The 17,688-nt window shown below is 34.0% G+C and overlaps 1 protein-coding gene across 1 annotated transcript in view; it reads left to right on the top strand.

The window, feature by feature from the left end:
• The first annotated feature begins 613 nt into the window (after positions 1-613).
• MGST1 (microsomal glutathione S-transferase 1) overlaps positions 614-17,688 on the top strand; it is a 33,516-nt gene continuing 16,441 nt past the window's right edge. Inside the window, exons 1-2 of the mRNA XM_074268954.1 lie at positions 614-738; positions 14,074-14,225. Coding sequence (XP_074125055.1) covers positions 14,100-14,225 — 126 coding nt within the window. The 5' untranslated portion in view covers positions 614-738; positions 14,074-14,099. The remainder of the gene's footprint in view (positions 739-14,073; positions 14,226-17,688) is intronic.

The following is a 17,688-nucleotide window of genomic DNA, read 5'->3' as shown; positions in this document are numbered from 1 at the left end:
TAGAGATAAATGTAAAGTCTTACCCTTGGGTTCAACAAATTAACTTTATAAGTATCAGATGAGAGAAATGTGGTTAGGCAACAATGTGTATGAAAAAATATAAATTTTTATTTAGGGGACACAAACTCCCAATGAGTAAACAGTGTGCTATGGCAGTCAAAAAAAAAGATTTAACATACTCTCAGAGTACCCTCCAAGTACCCTACCAGCTTTTAGGTATAGTTTACAATCTGGAACATAAGGATTTCCCCTCACTGGTCTTGAAACAAAGCCTGGATTTTATCAATTATATTGTATAGGGGATTTTATTCATATATGAGGCCCCCTTCCAACTCTGAGATAATGTGATTCTTTGATCTTTTAACACAAAATTAAGTTGAATCAAGATCCAGCCTCTTTCCTTAGCCCATCCCCCAAATATTGTTAAAATGTCATAGAACACAGATTTCCTATTTACTCCACTTATAGAATTCTCAGAATTTGGATAAGGGAAAGAAAAATAATAGATCAGAAAGAAGGTTTCTCTAGTGGGATCAGGAACATGTCCAAGGCGGAAAAAAGGTCCTGAGTGGAGGGGAAAGATATCACGAGGCAAAACCTTTTGTTCGTAAACAAATAGAAAGGGAGAAAATCTGGCTTTCAGACTGCTCTGAATAAGGGGAGGAGTTGACCAACTGCCAAAGTATTGTGAAACTCTGAAGGCAGCCGCAGAAAGTTGGTGAAACTTGCTGGAGGAAGGTTAGTTATTTTGCTTTTTCAATATTTTATAATTTCTTATTGGTCATAGGAACAAGAGACAATACTTGAAGATTTGTTTGTGTGGTGGGAGTATAAGTGGTGGTAGGAGCAGATCTAAGACTGCAGGAGAAAAGGGGTTGAAACTTCCTGTTGCATGTGATTTGTTTCTTTGCAGGGGGGGGTATTTGAGGACAGTAGGGTGCTTCAACCCTGCCTAGATCATGTTATAATTAGTAGCTAATGTATTTTTTTTTTTTCGGAACAAACCTGTATTCTGTGGGTTATAAGTTTCTTCCACTCCCCACTAAATTTTTTTTTTCCTTCTTTCAAATTCTATAAAGCAAGATAAAGGTTTCTTAAGAATCTCAATATTTACATGCCATCATGGTGAATCAGACTCTAATTCTCTAACTAAAATGACATCCAGCTGGAAAAATTGCTTATGATTGCCATAGAAAATCAAAGCTAAACGTTTTGTCTTTGTTGCGTGATGGATGGGACATTTTCACTCTTGGGAAAAATGACAGGAAGTTCTGCCCACTGCTGTGACCCTGAAGAGAGAAGGTATCCTTTGAATGCCTAGGATCTGAAATCTACCCTAGCCTTGCTTGGTCTATTTGATAAGAGATAAGAGGTAACAGGGCTGTGTAAATGAAAAAAAAAATCTAAGAAGTTCCAGGACCACTGCCTTCACACACTTAGGACATGCAGGATTGATTGCTGATGGGGCAATGTGCACTCACTAGTCTTATCTTTATTGTAGGGAGTAAGAAGTTAGGCTAGAGAACTTAATGCAGAAGCCTAAACCTCAACCACAATTGAGCTGCTAATTGGTTTATTCTGTAATCTCCAGATAATTAATTGGTGGGTAGGTATGGAGTTATATACTTGATTCTACTTCTTTAAAAGAATCTCGTGGCAATTTTATATATAATGTTCCCCCCCTCCCACCTCTTTTTCACCTTTCTCTCCATTGTCTGGGAAAATGGTTGTAGTAGGTAAGATTGCACATGTTTGCCAGCATGTAGTAGGAATGTAATTAATAATCACCTGTTTACTTGATTTAAATCATTGATATTTAAATAATTATCTCCTCACACTGATACCCTACCCCTTTATGATAGAGATAACTTCTTCAAACCCATGAGGCAGGTTACGGAGCTCTTGGTTGTTTGGAAAGGGCTGGTGGTTAATGTTAACTTCTGTGACCTTCAAGATAAGAGGAGAGAACATGAGCAATCTTTGATCTAACTTTACAAATGGCAATTTGTACAAGATGAAAATACACCACTCTGGGGGAGAAGTGAAATTTATCTAAGTAGAGCAGCAGAGTGATTAGAGAGCCTCACTCAGAATTTGGGAGACCTGGTGAAAATGCACTTTTGCAACCCATGCAGTGTTTGTTGTTAATTTTCTTCAGTTTTTGTCTGCCTCTTCATGATCCTATTTGGATTCTCTTGGTTGAGATAGAGGAGTAGTTTGTCATTTTCTTCCCCAGTTCATTTTATAAGTGAGGAACTGAAGCAAACAAGGTTGTGACATGTACAGAGATATACAGCTAGGAATTGTCTAAAGGTCAGATTTGAACTCATGAAAATGAGTCTTCCTGACTCCTAGCTACACGCTCTATCCACTGTCCGATCTAGTTGAACCAAGGATCTACGTTTCAAAGAAAAAAAAAAAAAAAAAAAAAAAACAATCTACAGGAGTATAGGGAACTCCCTTACCTGGGAATTTCCTGTATCTATGAAATCACAGATCTAATCTTTATTTCCTCTCCTTTACATGCATAGAAATAGAGATTAGACCTTTATTTTTTAAGAGGGAATAGAATTCTGAAATCAGCCAATTTGGGTTTAAATCCTACTTCTCATGCTTACAACTTGTATGTTTGGGACAGTTACTTAGACTCAGTGGATCCCAATTAATTCATGTGGATAATGAGGAAGTTGGACTAGACTACTTTGGAATCAATCCTCTTTCAGATCAGCATCTATGAATTCCTGGCTGTCACTCAGTAAATCTTAATCTGTTAGTCCCCGGAGAAACTCCAAGATTTTAAATTACAGAACATTTTTTGATCTGGATGAAACCTTCTAGAGAGCTCCCTATATCCATAAGTTCACAAGACCAATTGCACCCTTTCCGCCCCTAAAAAGTAGAAAGTGAGTATCTTCATCAGTCTCTCAAAATCAGTACATTTGCTTCTTAAATTAATACTGTTCTTCTTTTGTGCATATCCTCCAGGAATAAACTACAGCTTATTTTCCTTCTAGCCAACCTGGATCTGATTCTTATAGTTAGATATTTTCCATGTGGTGAAACATAATAGACACCATTCACATACTGGATAAAATATAAAGACCTCAGAGGCTCTAGAAGGACCAATAGTATTGTGAATTTACACTGAAAGCAATAATGAATGGCCTATGTACTCAGGGCTAAGTGTCCATTTTTCTATTTAATAGCTTATATGACTATAGTCAACTCATTAAGTTCTCTAAACCTTTTTCTTTTTTTTTTTTTTTCTGCTTTCATTTCACAATTGAGGTAATTGAAATCCAAAGGGTTAAAGAGACTTTAAAGTCACACATGTAGCAAGAGGTAAAACTAAGACAACTTATTGGGAAGAAAATCTTAATACTCTTTATACCACAATTTAGTGAATGCAAATCATCATTGAAATGTTGTAGTTAATTATGATGGTTTAGGATGTCTAGAGGTTATAATCTTGTGCACTGACATGAATTTTAAACCATGAGAATGTAAAGTAGTAACATAAATTCTTATCCTTATACATTTGAGTAGTTTCAATAATGTGCTGGTATGAAAAAAAATGCTTTGTGGGAAAATGCTGAATCATGGCCTTACTTTAGCCTTAAGAACTTAAGGCTGTTCCTGTATTTCACAAAAGATTATGTGTAATTACAGAAGTAAAAAAAAAAAAAATAAATAAATACCTTCCCTCTTCTAGAATCATCTTTAGATTTAAAGCAAGAGCTTAAATTTACTGCAATAGATACTATAAGGAAAATAGGAAGATCTAGGAGAGATTCTTAAACACAGAAAGTTCTAGAAAGACAAGTATTCTGCCAAAAATATTTAGTTAGTATTCACTGTTTGCTGGGTGTTGCCCCAGAGATGCTAATTATATACAAAATAAAGTGAATGCTTATTCCAATCCAATTGTATGACCAAGACTAACCCCTTTACAAAAGATTGGATGAAAAAGCATGTTTGCTTTTATCCTCTGAGCTCTTTCCTGCTCATCAAAAGCCTGCCTATTCTCAAAGGTAATCACAGATTGTACCTTCCCTGTGAATCCTTCCCTCCCCATTTTGAAGTGTCTTTCTCCTCCAAATGCTGATATGCCATAAAACAGTATCAGACTGCCTTCAACTCAAATGATTTTCTCATGTATTAACATCCTTATGTTGTTATACGTTAACCCCAAACTAAAAAAGAAAAGAAAGAAATTGATGAATTGGTATTTGAAGGAAAGACACAAAATTATATAGGTTTATGTAGTCATGTATTCTCAGAATGACATATTAATACATGTTAACATGTACTAACATTTTAAAATAAACTTCATTTCTTGAGAGTAGTAGCCATTTTTTATGTCTTGTATCTCTGAGAATGTCTACCACAGTGCTATGTAAAGGTTAAAGGTTCAATAAAAGAAGTATTTGCTGTTGATCATTAACAATTATGAACATAATTCATCAGTGGGAGAACATCAATCTTTGAATCTTGTATTTTTTATTCTGGATATAGTAGAGATTGCAGCATTGAATTCAGGAGACTCGGTCATTTCACATGATAGGAGAATCTGTGTTGAAAAGAGTCTTAAAGGTCATTTAATCTAGTCCATACTTGGAAACAAATCCTCTATACAACATTGCTGGATAAGTGGTTATCCAGCCTATACTTGATAACCTCCACTAAAGAACTGACTATCTCTTGGGGCAGCCCATTCATTTTTTGCCTAGTTCATTTTGACCCAACATTAAAAAGCTTTGTGAAACTAGGCAAGTTATATAACATCCTTGAACTTTTTCCTTTTTTGAATAGAAATATATGATGATACTTTATATGGTTATTATGAGTTATAAATTAGACAAAGTATACAAAAGTGCTTTGAAAATTGTAAAACATTCTTTAGTAATAAAGTATCATCATTGCTATTTTCCCTAAAATACATGAAATAATTTGTGATCACATTGAAATATATGTGTGTGTGTATATATATATATATATATATATATATATATATATATATATACCCCAACAATGAAGTTCAACATCCATCTATGCATGTCCATCCTGTGACTTTTCCTTCATGCCATCTTATAAATTCAACAGAAGTTCTATATGATTTTACTGGAGTCCTTCCTTACTTTTTCTTTATATTATTCTATATCAGGGGAGGATACAAGCTTTCCTTTGGTTATCTCTGCTTTTTACCACATAACCATACAATCTATTTGGCTGCAACTGCCTTCTGTCTTCTGATTTCATTAAGAATAAGAATATCAAGATTGATAAATTGATTTCCTCCTTAATTCATTTGTTTATTATTGGACAAGAATCTTACATTTTTAACAGGAGCTGCTAAGTTAAAGCTTATTGAATCTGTATGCTCTGGCCTATAATGTAGAATCAATGACTACTTCTGTATTATAGATTATTTAAAACCATGATTTTTACTACTCTCTGCCCCATTTTTCTGCTACTCTAACTCTTAACATTAAACAGGCAGGAGGAGGTTAGGGTACAGAGGACTGATTGCTGTGGCCAAAGAATTCATCACCACGTGGTCAGCCTAGAAGTGTTGAACCTTTGGAAACTTCATTAGGTTGGTCCTTGGAAAGAAGACTGAATCTGTTGCCAGGTATTCAAAGCTTTGGCAGCATGGTACAACCTACTAGAACTTAAGCTTTACTTCAATGACCCAAAGAATTCAGGGTCCTCTCTATCCATGATGAGCCACAATGTTTGTCCAAGTTTCATGAATATTAACTTGTCTTCTTTTTTCTTGTCAAATAACATGCATTTATTAAGTATCTACTATGTGCCAAGCACTGTTCTAGGTCTGAATATTCAATGGAAACAATCTCTACTTTTCATATTTTATTAGAGAGTCAACAGGGACATACCTAAGTATGAGTGCAGTGTGGCTTTATTATTTACCTACTCAAAAGTTCTGCTAATTGCTTTCTTAAATGACTTGTTCTTATTTTATTTCTGTCTCTTCTGGCATAAACTTTCACAAAAAAGAGGAAGCATTTTGTTTCTGCCTTTTTTACTTGTACAACTTTTGGAGGTTTCTAACTGTGTAGGGGCAGGAACTTTGCCAGGGAGAAACATGGTGATATCTTTACAAATTTGACTTTGAAAATATACTTAGCTGAGCATGCATCCTTTTAATTAATGTTTTGGTCTTGATTTCTGTGACCTCTGCTGACATTTCTTTTCCTCTCTTTTATACCTGTGACTCTGAAAACAGTCTGGGAAGAGAAAGAAGTGATCCTGGGTCTGACAATTAAAGATACTGTATTCTATGGATATCAGCTGATAAATCACATCCTTAGTGTTTAAAAAACAAACTTCTTTTTGAGCAAAAGACATTTTGTAGTCTTTGTTATATTCCTCATTACTGAACATGTTTAAGTAGAGTATGGATGACTCATTTTGAGATATGCATATTTCAGGGAAGGGATGGTTTAGTCTAGTGGAGTTCTTTGTCATTCTGAGAATATATGACTGTATAAACATGTACCAATTTTATGTTTTTTCTTCAATTACCAATTTACCAATTTCTTTCTTAATTTTCTTTTTTATATTGGGGTAAGCATATGATTTCATCAGTGGATAGATTCCCAGTAGGGAAACTACTGATATAAATGAACAATTTGCTTATTTTTCTAGTCTGAGAATTTCTTAGGTACCAAGAGGTTTAGGGATTTGGTCACACAGCTCATATGTATCAGACCCAAGTTTTGACCCCAGGTCTTAATTACTTCAAGGCCATCTCTGTCAATTCCTTATAATCCTAGAAATTCTTCTTTATCTTTTCTTTATAAATGCTACTTCTCTCAGTGAGGAAAAATCACTGGATTTTAAAATTAATGATAGTGCAATATCTTAATGAGTTTGTGAAACACATCAATAATGGGTATTCCTTCCATATCATTACTATGCCATTCTGTGTGATTTTATTCCACATTGTTCTACAGATCATCACCAAGGGATCTATCCCATGTGCTAAAATGTTGATACCAGGTCTCTTTTCATTTTGTGATGCTTTTCACAACACTCAATCTAACCATCTATCATTCTTCAACCTTCCTGAATGACAGGTCCTCATATTTCATTTTATTATTATACAATTCTTTCATGATAATTCCTCTTTGTGCATAGGTCATAACTGGAAATGTGTGGAAAGTAACCTACTCATGATCACTATGCATTTCTCCACTGCCCTTTGGGTTATTTATAATCTAAATGTGGGCATTATTATCTCTACCAATTCAGAACACTGAACTATTGCACAGGTTCCCTATTACCTCAGGGCCAATAATTGTAATGCAAAACTCTTAACAACCTGGTTTCTTCATACTTTTCAGCTGTCTTTCACATGATTTCCCTCACTCTCTATGATCTAGTTTTCCTGATCTATTTGTTCTTGACACATAAATGCTTCATCTTCCATCTGTCTGCTTTTGTACTTACTAAAATCACCAAATTCCTGATATAGAGATTTTCTCTTCGTCTTCACCTCCACTTCCTAGAATTTCTGGTTTCTTCCAAAACTCATCTCAAGCACTACTTTTTGGGTAGGTATTTTAAGGAGCCCTTAGCAATTAGCACCTTTTCTTTAAGGTGACTGGCTTTTGATCTGTATATATCATATATTCCATATAGATTTATATGTATGTATGCACACATATCTGTATATGTGTGTGCATATGTTTTTGTTGTCTCCTCTGTTAGAATATGATCTTGAGAAAAGGTTTTTTAGTCCATACCCTTTGATCCAGCAGGGTTTCTACTAGGCCCATATCCCAAAGAGATCTTAAAAGAAGGAAAGAAATACCCATGTACAAAAATGTTTGTGGCAGCCTTTTTGTAGTAGCAAGAAACTGGGAATTAAGTGGATACCCATCAGCTGGAGAATGGCTGAATAAGTTATGGTATATGAATATTATGTAATATTATTGTTCTGTATAAAACAACTAGCAGGATGATTTCAGAAAGCCCTGGAGAGATTTACATGAACTGATGCTGAGTGAAATGAGCAGGACCAGGAGGTCATTATACATGGCAACAACAAGACTATACAACAATCAATTCTGATAGATGTGACTCTTTCCAACAATGAGATGATTGAGGCCAGTTCCAAAGATCTTGTGAAGAAGAGAGCCATCTGCACCCAGAGAGAGGACTGTGGTAACTGAATGTGGATAACAACATAGCATTTTCACTTTTTTGGTTGTTGTTTGCTTACATTTTGTTTTCTTTCCCATTTTTTTCCTGTTTGATTTTGTTTTTCTTGTGCAGCAAGATAATTCTATAAATATGTTTATATGTGTTTAGATTTAACATATATTTTATTTTATTTATTTTTTTAAATTAATTTTTATTTTATTTTATAATTATAACTTTTTTTTGACAGTACATATGCATGGGTAATTTTTTACAACATTATCCCTTGCACTTACTTCTGTTCAGATTTTTTCCCTTCCTCCCCCAACCCCCTCCCCCAGATGGCAGGCAGTCTTACATATGTTAAATATATTACAATATATTCTAGATACAATATATGTGTGTAGAACCAAATTTCTTGTTGCACAGGAAGAATTGGATTCAGAAGGTAAAAATAACAGTTTACACTCATTTCCCAGTGTTCCTTTTCTGGATGTAGCTGATTCTGTCCATCATTAATCAATTGGAATTGGATTAGCTCTTCTCTATGTTGAAGATATCCACTTCCATCAGAATACATCCTCAAACAGTATCATTGTTGAAGTGTATAATGATCTTCTGGTTCTGCTCGTTTCCTTAGCATCAGTTGATGTAAGTCTCTCCAAGCCTCTCTGTATTTCTCCTGTTGGTCATTTCTTACAGAACAATAATATTCCATAACATTCATATACCATAATGTACCCAACCATTCTCCAATTGATGGACATCCATTCATCTTCCATCTTCTAGCCACTATGAAAAGGGCTGCCACAAACATTTTGGCACATACAGGTCCCTTTCCCTTCTTTAGTATTTCCTTGGGATATAAGCCCAGTAGTAGTATGGCTGGGTCAAAAGGTATGCACATTTTGATAACTTTTTGGGCATAATTCCAGATTGCTCTCCAGAATGGTTGGATTCTTTCACAACTCCACCAACAATGCATCAGTGTCCCAGTTTTCCCACAGCCCCTCCAACATTCATCATTATTTGTTCCTGTCATCTTAGCCAATCTGACAGGTGTGTAATGATATCTCAGAGTTGTCTTAATTTGCATTTCTCTGATCAATAGTGATTTGGAACACTCTTTCATATGAGTGGAAATAGTTTTAATTTCATCATCTGAAAATTGTCTGTTCATATCCTTTGACCATTTATCAACTGGAAAATGGCTTGATTTCTTATAAATTAAAGTCAATTCTCTGTATATTTTGGAGATAAAGCCTTTATCAGAACCTTTAACTGTAAAAATTTTTTCCCAATTTGTTACTTCCCTTCTAATCTTGTTTGCATTAGTTTTGTTTGTGCAGAAACTTTTTAATTTGGTGTAATCAAAATTTTCTATTTTGTGATCAATAATGGTCTCTAGTTCTCCCTTGGACACAAACTCCTTCCTCCTCCACAAGTCTGAGAGGTAAACCATCCCCTGTTCCTCCAATTTATTTATGATTTCGTTCTTTATGCCTAAATCTTGGACCTATTTTGATCTAATCTTAGTATGTGGTGTTAAATGTGGGTCCATGCCTAGTTTCTGCCATACTAATTTCCAGTTTTCCCAGCAGTTTTTGTCAAATAATGAATTCTTATCCCAAAATTTGGGATCTTTGGGTTTGTCAAACACTAGATTGCTATTTTTATTCACTATCTTGCCCTGTGAACCTAACCTATGCCACTGATCAACTAGTCTATTTCTTAGCCAATACCAAATGGTTTTGGTGACTGTTGCTTTATAATACAGTTCTAGATCAGGTACCGATAGACCACCTTCACTTAATTTTTTTTTCATTATATCCCTTGAAATTCTCGACCTTTTGTTGTTCCATATGAATTCTGTTGTTATTTTTTCTAGGTTATTTAAATAGTTTCTTGGAAGTCTGATTGGTATAGCACTAAATAAATAGATTAGTTTAGGGAGTATTGTCATCTTAATTATATTCGCTCGGCCTATCCAAGAGCACTATTTAACATATATTTTAACATGTATAACACATATTGGATTACTTGCCATCTAGGGGAGGGGGTGGGGAGGAGGGGAAAATTTGAAGCACAAAGTTTTGCAAAGGTCAGTGTTGAAAAATTATCCAGCATATGTTTTGAAAATAAATATATAATTATAAAATAAATATGTAATTATAAAAGGTAAAATAAATTTTAGCCCTTTATAAACCTGCTCCTTCAGCCTTTGCACTCTTCTGACATCTTATCCTCCACATATTCTACAAATGGTCTCTTTAATGTTTCTCAAATAAGACACAGCAATTCCCAACTCTAAGTAATTTTGCTATCTTCCATGCTTTAATGCTTCCTCTCCTCTTTACTACCTATCTTCCCTAACTTTTTTCAAGTTCTAGATACAATCTTCCTTTTTTTTTCTTTTGTTTTTAATTAAAGCTTTTTAGTTCCCTCAGTCCTCTCTCTGGGTGTAGATGGCTCTCTTTATCACAAGATCATTGGAATTGCCCTAAATCATCTCCTTGTTGAAAAGATCACAACCATCAGAATTGATCATCATATAATCTTCTTATACAATGATCCCCTGGTTCTGCTCATTTCACTTAGCATCTCCAAGCCTTTCTGAAATCATCCTGCTTAATGTTTCTTATAGAACAATAATAAATATTCCATAACATTCATATACCATAATGTATTCAGCAATTCTTCAACTGATGGACATCCACTTAATTCCCAGTTTCTTGCCACTACAAAAAGGGCTGCCACAAATATTTTTGCACATGTGGGTCCCTTTCCCCATCTTTAAGATCTCTTTGGGATATAAGCCCAGTAAAAACACTGCTTGATCAAAGGGTATAGAGCTATCAGTAGTGATTTAGAGCACCTTTTCATAAGTTTCAATTTCTTCATTTGAGAATTATCTGTTCATATCCTTTGACCATTTATAAATTGGAGAGTGGCTTGAATTCTTATATTTGAGTCAATTTTCTATGTATTTTAGAAATGAGGTCTTTATCAGAACCTTTGAATGTAAAAATATTTTCCCAGTTTATTGCTTTCCTTCTAATCTTGTATGCATTAGTTTTGTTTGTACAAAAAACTTTTTAATTTAATATAATCAAAATAATCTATTTTGTGTTCATTAATGAACTCCAGTTCTTCTTTGGCCACAAATTCCTTCCTTTTCCACAGATCTGAGAGATAAATTATCTTTTGTTCTTTTAATTTGCTTACAATATCACTCTTTATGTCTAAATCAAGAACCCATTTTGACCTTATCTTAGCATATGGTGTTAGGTATGGGGTCAGTGCCTAATTTCTGCTATATTAGTTTCCAATTTTCCCAGAAGTTTTTTCTTCAAATAGTGAGTTCTTATCTATTAAAAAATAGATAGCTAGGGTATTTGGGTTTGTCAAGCACTAAATTGCTATAGTTACTGAATATTTTGTTTTGTGAACCTAAACTATTCCACTGATCCACTAATTTATTGCTTAGCCAGTAGCAAATGGTTTGATGACTAATGCTTTATAATACAGTTTTCATCTGGCACAGTTAGGCCACTTTCACTTAGATTTTTTTCCCCTTAATTCCCTTGAAATTCTTGACATTTTGTTCTTCCAGATGAACTTTGGCATTATTTTTTCTATATCTGTAAAATTATTTCTTGGGAGTTTGATTGGTATGGCACTAAATAAGTAGACTAATTTAGGGAGTATTGTCATTTTTATTATATTCACCCAGCCTATCCATGAGCACTTGATATTTTTCCAATTAATTAGATGTGACTTTATTTGTGTGGAAAGTGTTTTGTAGTTGTGTTCATATAGTTCCTGACTTTGCCTTGGCAGGTAGATTACCAAATATTTTATCTTATCAACATTTTTAAAAAATATAATTTCTTTTTGTATCTCTTGCTGCTGGACTGTGTTGGCAATATATAAAATGCTGATGATTTATTTTATATCCTGCAACTTTGGTAAAGTTGTGAATTGTTTCCAATAGGTTTTTAGTTGATTTTCTAGGGTTCTCTAGAAGTAAGTATACCCTATATCATCTGCAAAGAGTGATAATTTGTTTTCCTCATTACCTACTCTAATTAATCTTTTTCTTCTCGTATTGCCAAAGCTATCATTTCTAATACAATATTGAATCTTAATGGTGATAGTGAGCAGCCTTGTTTTACCCCAATCTTATTGGGAATGGTTCTAGTTTGTCCTCATTACATATTATTCTTGTTGATGCTTTTAAATAGATACTACTGATCATTTTAATGAATAGTCCATTTATTCCTATACTTTCTAGTGTTTTTAATATGAATGGCTGTTGGAATATATCAAATGCTTTTTCTGCATCTTTTGAGATAACCATATTATTTTAGTTTGTTTGATTATTGGTATAGTCAGTTATGCTAATCATTTCCCTAATATTGAACCAGCCCTGCATTCCCGGTATCAATCCTATTTGTTCATGGTGTATAAATTCTTCCTTTCTATAGGAAGTCTTCTCCAGTTAATTCTGCTGCCTTCCTTCTGGGGATGATTCAATTTTATCCTATATGTAGTATGATTGCATACTTGGAATATTGTCTCCTTCACTAGAAGTAGTTAATTCCTTGAAAGCAGGGATTGGTTTTTGCATTTCTTTGTATTCCCAGCGCTTAGTATGATGCCTGAGATATAATAGATAATTAATAAAGATCTACTGATTGACAAAAACTTCACAAAAATTATGCATAGTTTATACAAAGCAATTTCCCACTTTGGCATTTTCAAAATCCTCTATCCTGTACTCCCTATCAGGAGATGGGTAATATGCTTCACCATGAACCCTCTAGGGAAAAAAAATGGTTAGTTTTTTCAAAGTTGTTTGTACAGTATTTTTATTAGTGTATAAATTTTTCTTTTACACATTCATTCAAGTGAATAGATGCTAACCATTCAAGTTTATCCAAGTCTTCCCAGGTTTCACAGAAACTAATAATTTTTATAGCAAATGGCATTTTGTTACTTTCCTTTACCATAAATTTTTCAGTCATTCCTCAATTAAGGGGTATTCCTTAGTTTCTAGTTCCTTGACTTTACAAAAAAAAAAGAGCTGATAGAAATGTTTTTGTACATATGCATCTTTTTCTTCTATCTTTGATCTCTTGGTCATATAGGTAGATAAAGAGCTTTTCAAGTTTATTAGTTAACTTGATGGACTTAAGAGACTTCCTGGCAACAAGATTTACCTATATTTTTGTCATTTGCATTAAAAGTGAAATGACAAATAGTAGTCTTTGACCTAGTTTGGTGAGTCAAGTAAATAATCTATGACATATAAACCCATCTCAAAAGGTAAGATTTTTTTTTTTTAATGTTTGCCATTGAGTCCTCAGCCTTGCTTACATTAGGTAATTAATAAGTGGGTTTGTTTTTTGTTTTTGTTTAGATTTTGCTTTACATTTTACTTTTAGAATGGTTCCACAGATTTTATATTAATCATATGATCTTGGAGTTGGAAAATAGTTTTGATGTCCCTTGATTCCATTCTTCACAAGAAGAATCCTCTTTACAATATTCCCAACAGATAGCCATCTAGACTCTGCTGATGGGGAACTCCCTATCTCTCAAAGCATTGCTGAAGAAATTTAATTGGTAGCAATTTTTATGATTTTTTTGCTTATAGTTTTCTCACTATAGTACATATAAAAATGATCTAACAGCATAGAACCAATATTTTGAAATTAAAAAAAAATTACATTCTTGTTTCTTTTTGAACCCAAGACCTATGGACCAAATAATACAGCATGGGGTTATTGTTATTTTGTTTTTCTTTTAAGCTACATTATTTCTGCTGCTCCTCAAGAGAAACAATGTTTAATGAATGCTATTTTGATTATTGTCATGTTTAAAATAACTATGTTCTTTTTTTAGGACTTCAGTAAAGCTCAAGTAACAAAATGGCTGAATTTCCCCAGCTGAGTGACAACCAGACTTTCTTGGCTTTTATCTCCTATTCAACCATTGTCATTTCAAAAATGATGCTAATGAGTATTATAACAGCATTCTTCAGAATAACAAGAAAGGTAAGAAATAAGAAAAGTTAACGTGGCAGAACCAACTGAAATGCACATTAAAATATGAAGATATCAAAAGTGATTTCTTTCCCTTTTCTTACTTTCAAATGCTGAGTTTCTTGAAATAATGATCTTCAGTTACTTTTCTTAGCCCAGTAGTACTTTGTTTAATGTCACAAATGGAATATATTCCCACCCTAATTATGAGGCAGTCATTTTTGTACAGCTGGATCTGATATAGTTATAATACTAGTGCTCTGTTCCCAAAACTTGTAAATTTTATTAGAAATGCTTCCTCCACCCACCCCCTCAACCACCTCCATTGTAACTTTCACCTTTTGTCATGCTGCACATAACTCTCAGCTCTGAGAATATCCAATTTAACTAGCAAGAATCCTATGATTCAAGAGCCGAGTTTAGCAAATTAGGGATTAGGAGGGGGGGGGGAGTTAGTCATTTTCAGTCAGCTATTGGTGTCATAGGTATGAAAATGAATTTGAAAGCTAGGCTAGAGATCATTTAATCTACCCTCTCATTGTACATATGGGGAGAGTGAGACCCATCAAGGTTATGAGTAATTGCTCCAGATCACATAGGCAGTATACTGACTGCTTTGTTCTCCTGGTTCCTCTATTTTTGATGCTTGACCCTACTTGCTGCAAGTGACTTACTAAAGCTTCATTAGAGTACTAAATGTCAGCATTAAGATTTAACTCCAGATCTTCTGACCCATATCACAATGAAAACACTGCTGAAATTTGAATCAGAGGATCTCAGGATGAATCCTAAATCCTTGACTTAGTAAGTGGGTGATGATTAGCTGACCTCTGAAGTGCCTTTTGGTTATGACACCAAATACAGTGCTTTTTTTTTTCTTTATACTGTTCAGTTCATTCTATGACCTGAGCAAATTGTTTGACTTCTAGTTCAGCCTAAATCTTTGTGTGTTTTTTTAATGGAACTAAAATTATTATATAACATAAACAATACACACAAATGGCATTTCCTATATAAAAAAGGATCCTTTATTGGGTTTGCCTTTTGAATAGTGATGAAGTAGGAAAAGTTTGTTTAGGGGGCCTATCTTCCTTATCATTCTATTTCCTCTCTCCTAGGTGCTCTACTCTCATGGTACAATTGTCTTTCATCCCATAACTCTAGGGTTTTACTCTCAGTTGTTATATAACCTAACTTGGATTCTATAGTGCGGGTATATATGCATATATCACATATGCACACACATGTGTATCATCTATATTTATATGTGTGTGTACATTCATATATATGTATATGTACCTATGTGAGTATAGTATAGAAAGAGTTAAATTGAAGTAGCTAGGAAGGAATGAAAAAAAGGACAATATTTGAATGAAGAGAAGAAAGATTTGAATGAGAGAATGAGAAAAAGAGAAACTAAAGGAAGAGATGAAAGAAAATAGTCAGACAATGGAAATGAATTAACTATTTTTACTATTGACTTCCAAGGTACTGTTGCAATAAAAAAAAGAGCTAGCAAGGAGAAGTAAAATGTTCGGGAAAATTGGTCATTCAGTCAATTAGACCTCTATTAAGGACCTATTATGTGCCAGGCACCATGCAAGGCATTGAACAAACAAAGCTAGAAAGAAATATAATCTTTACCCTCCAGAAAATGTGTTATGCATTGTGTTGCGTGTGTACATGGACTAAATCCATGCTATTACAAATAAGGAGAGCTCCCAGAAAAAGAATATGTCTGTGTGTGTATGTGTGTGTATACACAGGAATTAGCATTGACATAGATACACACACATCATCCTTCCTTGGAAATCAAGCAGGTGCTTCACCCCAAGAGCTCTGCTCCCTCTTTTTCAGTAAGAGCCCCAGAGCTGTAACTGAGTTCCAACTTATTCATGGGGAAGGGGGAAGAGAGGAATGGAGTAAGAAAAACTTGAAACACAAGGTTTTACAAAGTAAAGGTTGAAAACTATCTTTGGATGTATTTGGAAAAATAAAAAGCTACTAAAATAAAAAAAAAAAAAACTTTTCCAGTATCTATCGAGATAAAAAATAAAGGGAAGAAAAATAGCAGCTAATAAGTTGGAGCTCACTCACATCTCTGAAGCTTTTACTGAAGAAGAGGGAGCAGACCTCTTGGAGGAAGAAGCACCTGCTTGTTTTCCAAGGAAGGATGTCCAACCATAGTTGTTCTGATATTAGGCCAGTAAAATAGTTAAAAAAACTAACATGGTCTTAGATTTATAGAATACAGGCCTAGGATTTAGCATAGAAGGGATTTCAGAAGCCATCTCAATCAAGCAAATAGCAGTAAATATCAAATGCCTACTATGTGACTGGCATTATACTAAGCATTAGGGATGCAAATGGGGCAAAAATATTCCCTATCCTTAAGGCATTTACAGTATAATAGGGGAGACAACATGGAAAGAAATATATAAAATTTTGCCAAGTGATATATAGGATATATAGAGAATAATTTACCATAATTAAGTCAAAACATTTTATAAATCCAGAAACTGATCTTCCATAACCTGACTCCAATCTAATTTTCTAGCCTTATTTCCCATTATTCCCAATTCTAAATTCTACATCTCAACAGCGTTCTAACTGTTCTTAAAGTTGGAAAGTCATCTCATTCTCTTTCATTCTCTTTATTCAGTTTATAATCTGTCTTCTTCATAAAACCTTCTTTCATCCCATTAGTTCTTCATATCCATTCTTTCTTGTTAAATTTTTCTCCTGTCCTTTGATGTTTCCATCCTCACCACCTTCCCACACACACTCCTTCCCTTATCAGTGTATATACTGTATCCCTTAACAGAATGCAAATTCCTTGAGGATTAGAACTGTTTTTCTACCTTTCTCCAACTCCATGACATTCCCAGTGCCTAGCACACTGTCTTTCACATAATAAATAATTATTAAATATCTACTGAAGATTTTGTTTGCTCTCCAATTTCAAAAAATAAGGGAAATCATTCATGCAGCAACTCTGTATATCCAGTACATATATAATTGCTCTATAATTCAGTGGATAGAGCACTGGGCCTACTAAAGTCAGGAAACACTGAGTTCAAATTCAGCCTCAAGTACTTACTAGCTGTGTGATCCTAGCCAAATCACTTAACCCTTTTGGTCTTAGTTTTTTCATCTGTAAAATGAACTGGAGAAGGAAATGGCAAATTATTTTTGCCAAGAAACTCTCAAAGAGGGTCATGAAGAGTTGAAATGATTAAGATGACCAAATGACAATAAAATATCATTTGAGATACATAGGAATGTGGCTGAATTTTTACTGAATTGCTCAATCTTAAGCTTTGTCTAATTCATATAATAAATTATTCTAAGTAAGCTGTGAATTCTCTAAAACTGACTCCCTCCTTAATTTATTGCATTCTTTTAGACATTTTTATTTACTTATGTTTGTTCATTAAATCATTTCTTATAGTTATATTTGTGGCACCGATCTTTT

Source organism: Sminthopsis crassicaudata, chromosome 5 (genome assembly GCF_048593235.1).
Source record: "Sminthopsis crassicaudata isolate SCR6 chromosome 5, ASM4859323v1, whole genome shotgun sequence".
In the NCBI taxonomy this organism is placed as follows: Eukaryota; Metazoa; Chordata; class Mammalia; order Dasyuromorphia; family Dasyuridae; genus Sminthopsis; species Sminthopsis crassicaudata.
Note: the sequence above shows the minus strand (reverse complement) of the source record. Positions and strands in the feature narration are given on the sequence as shown.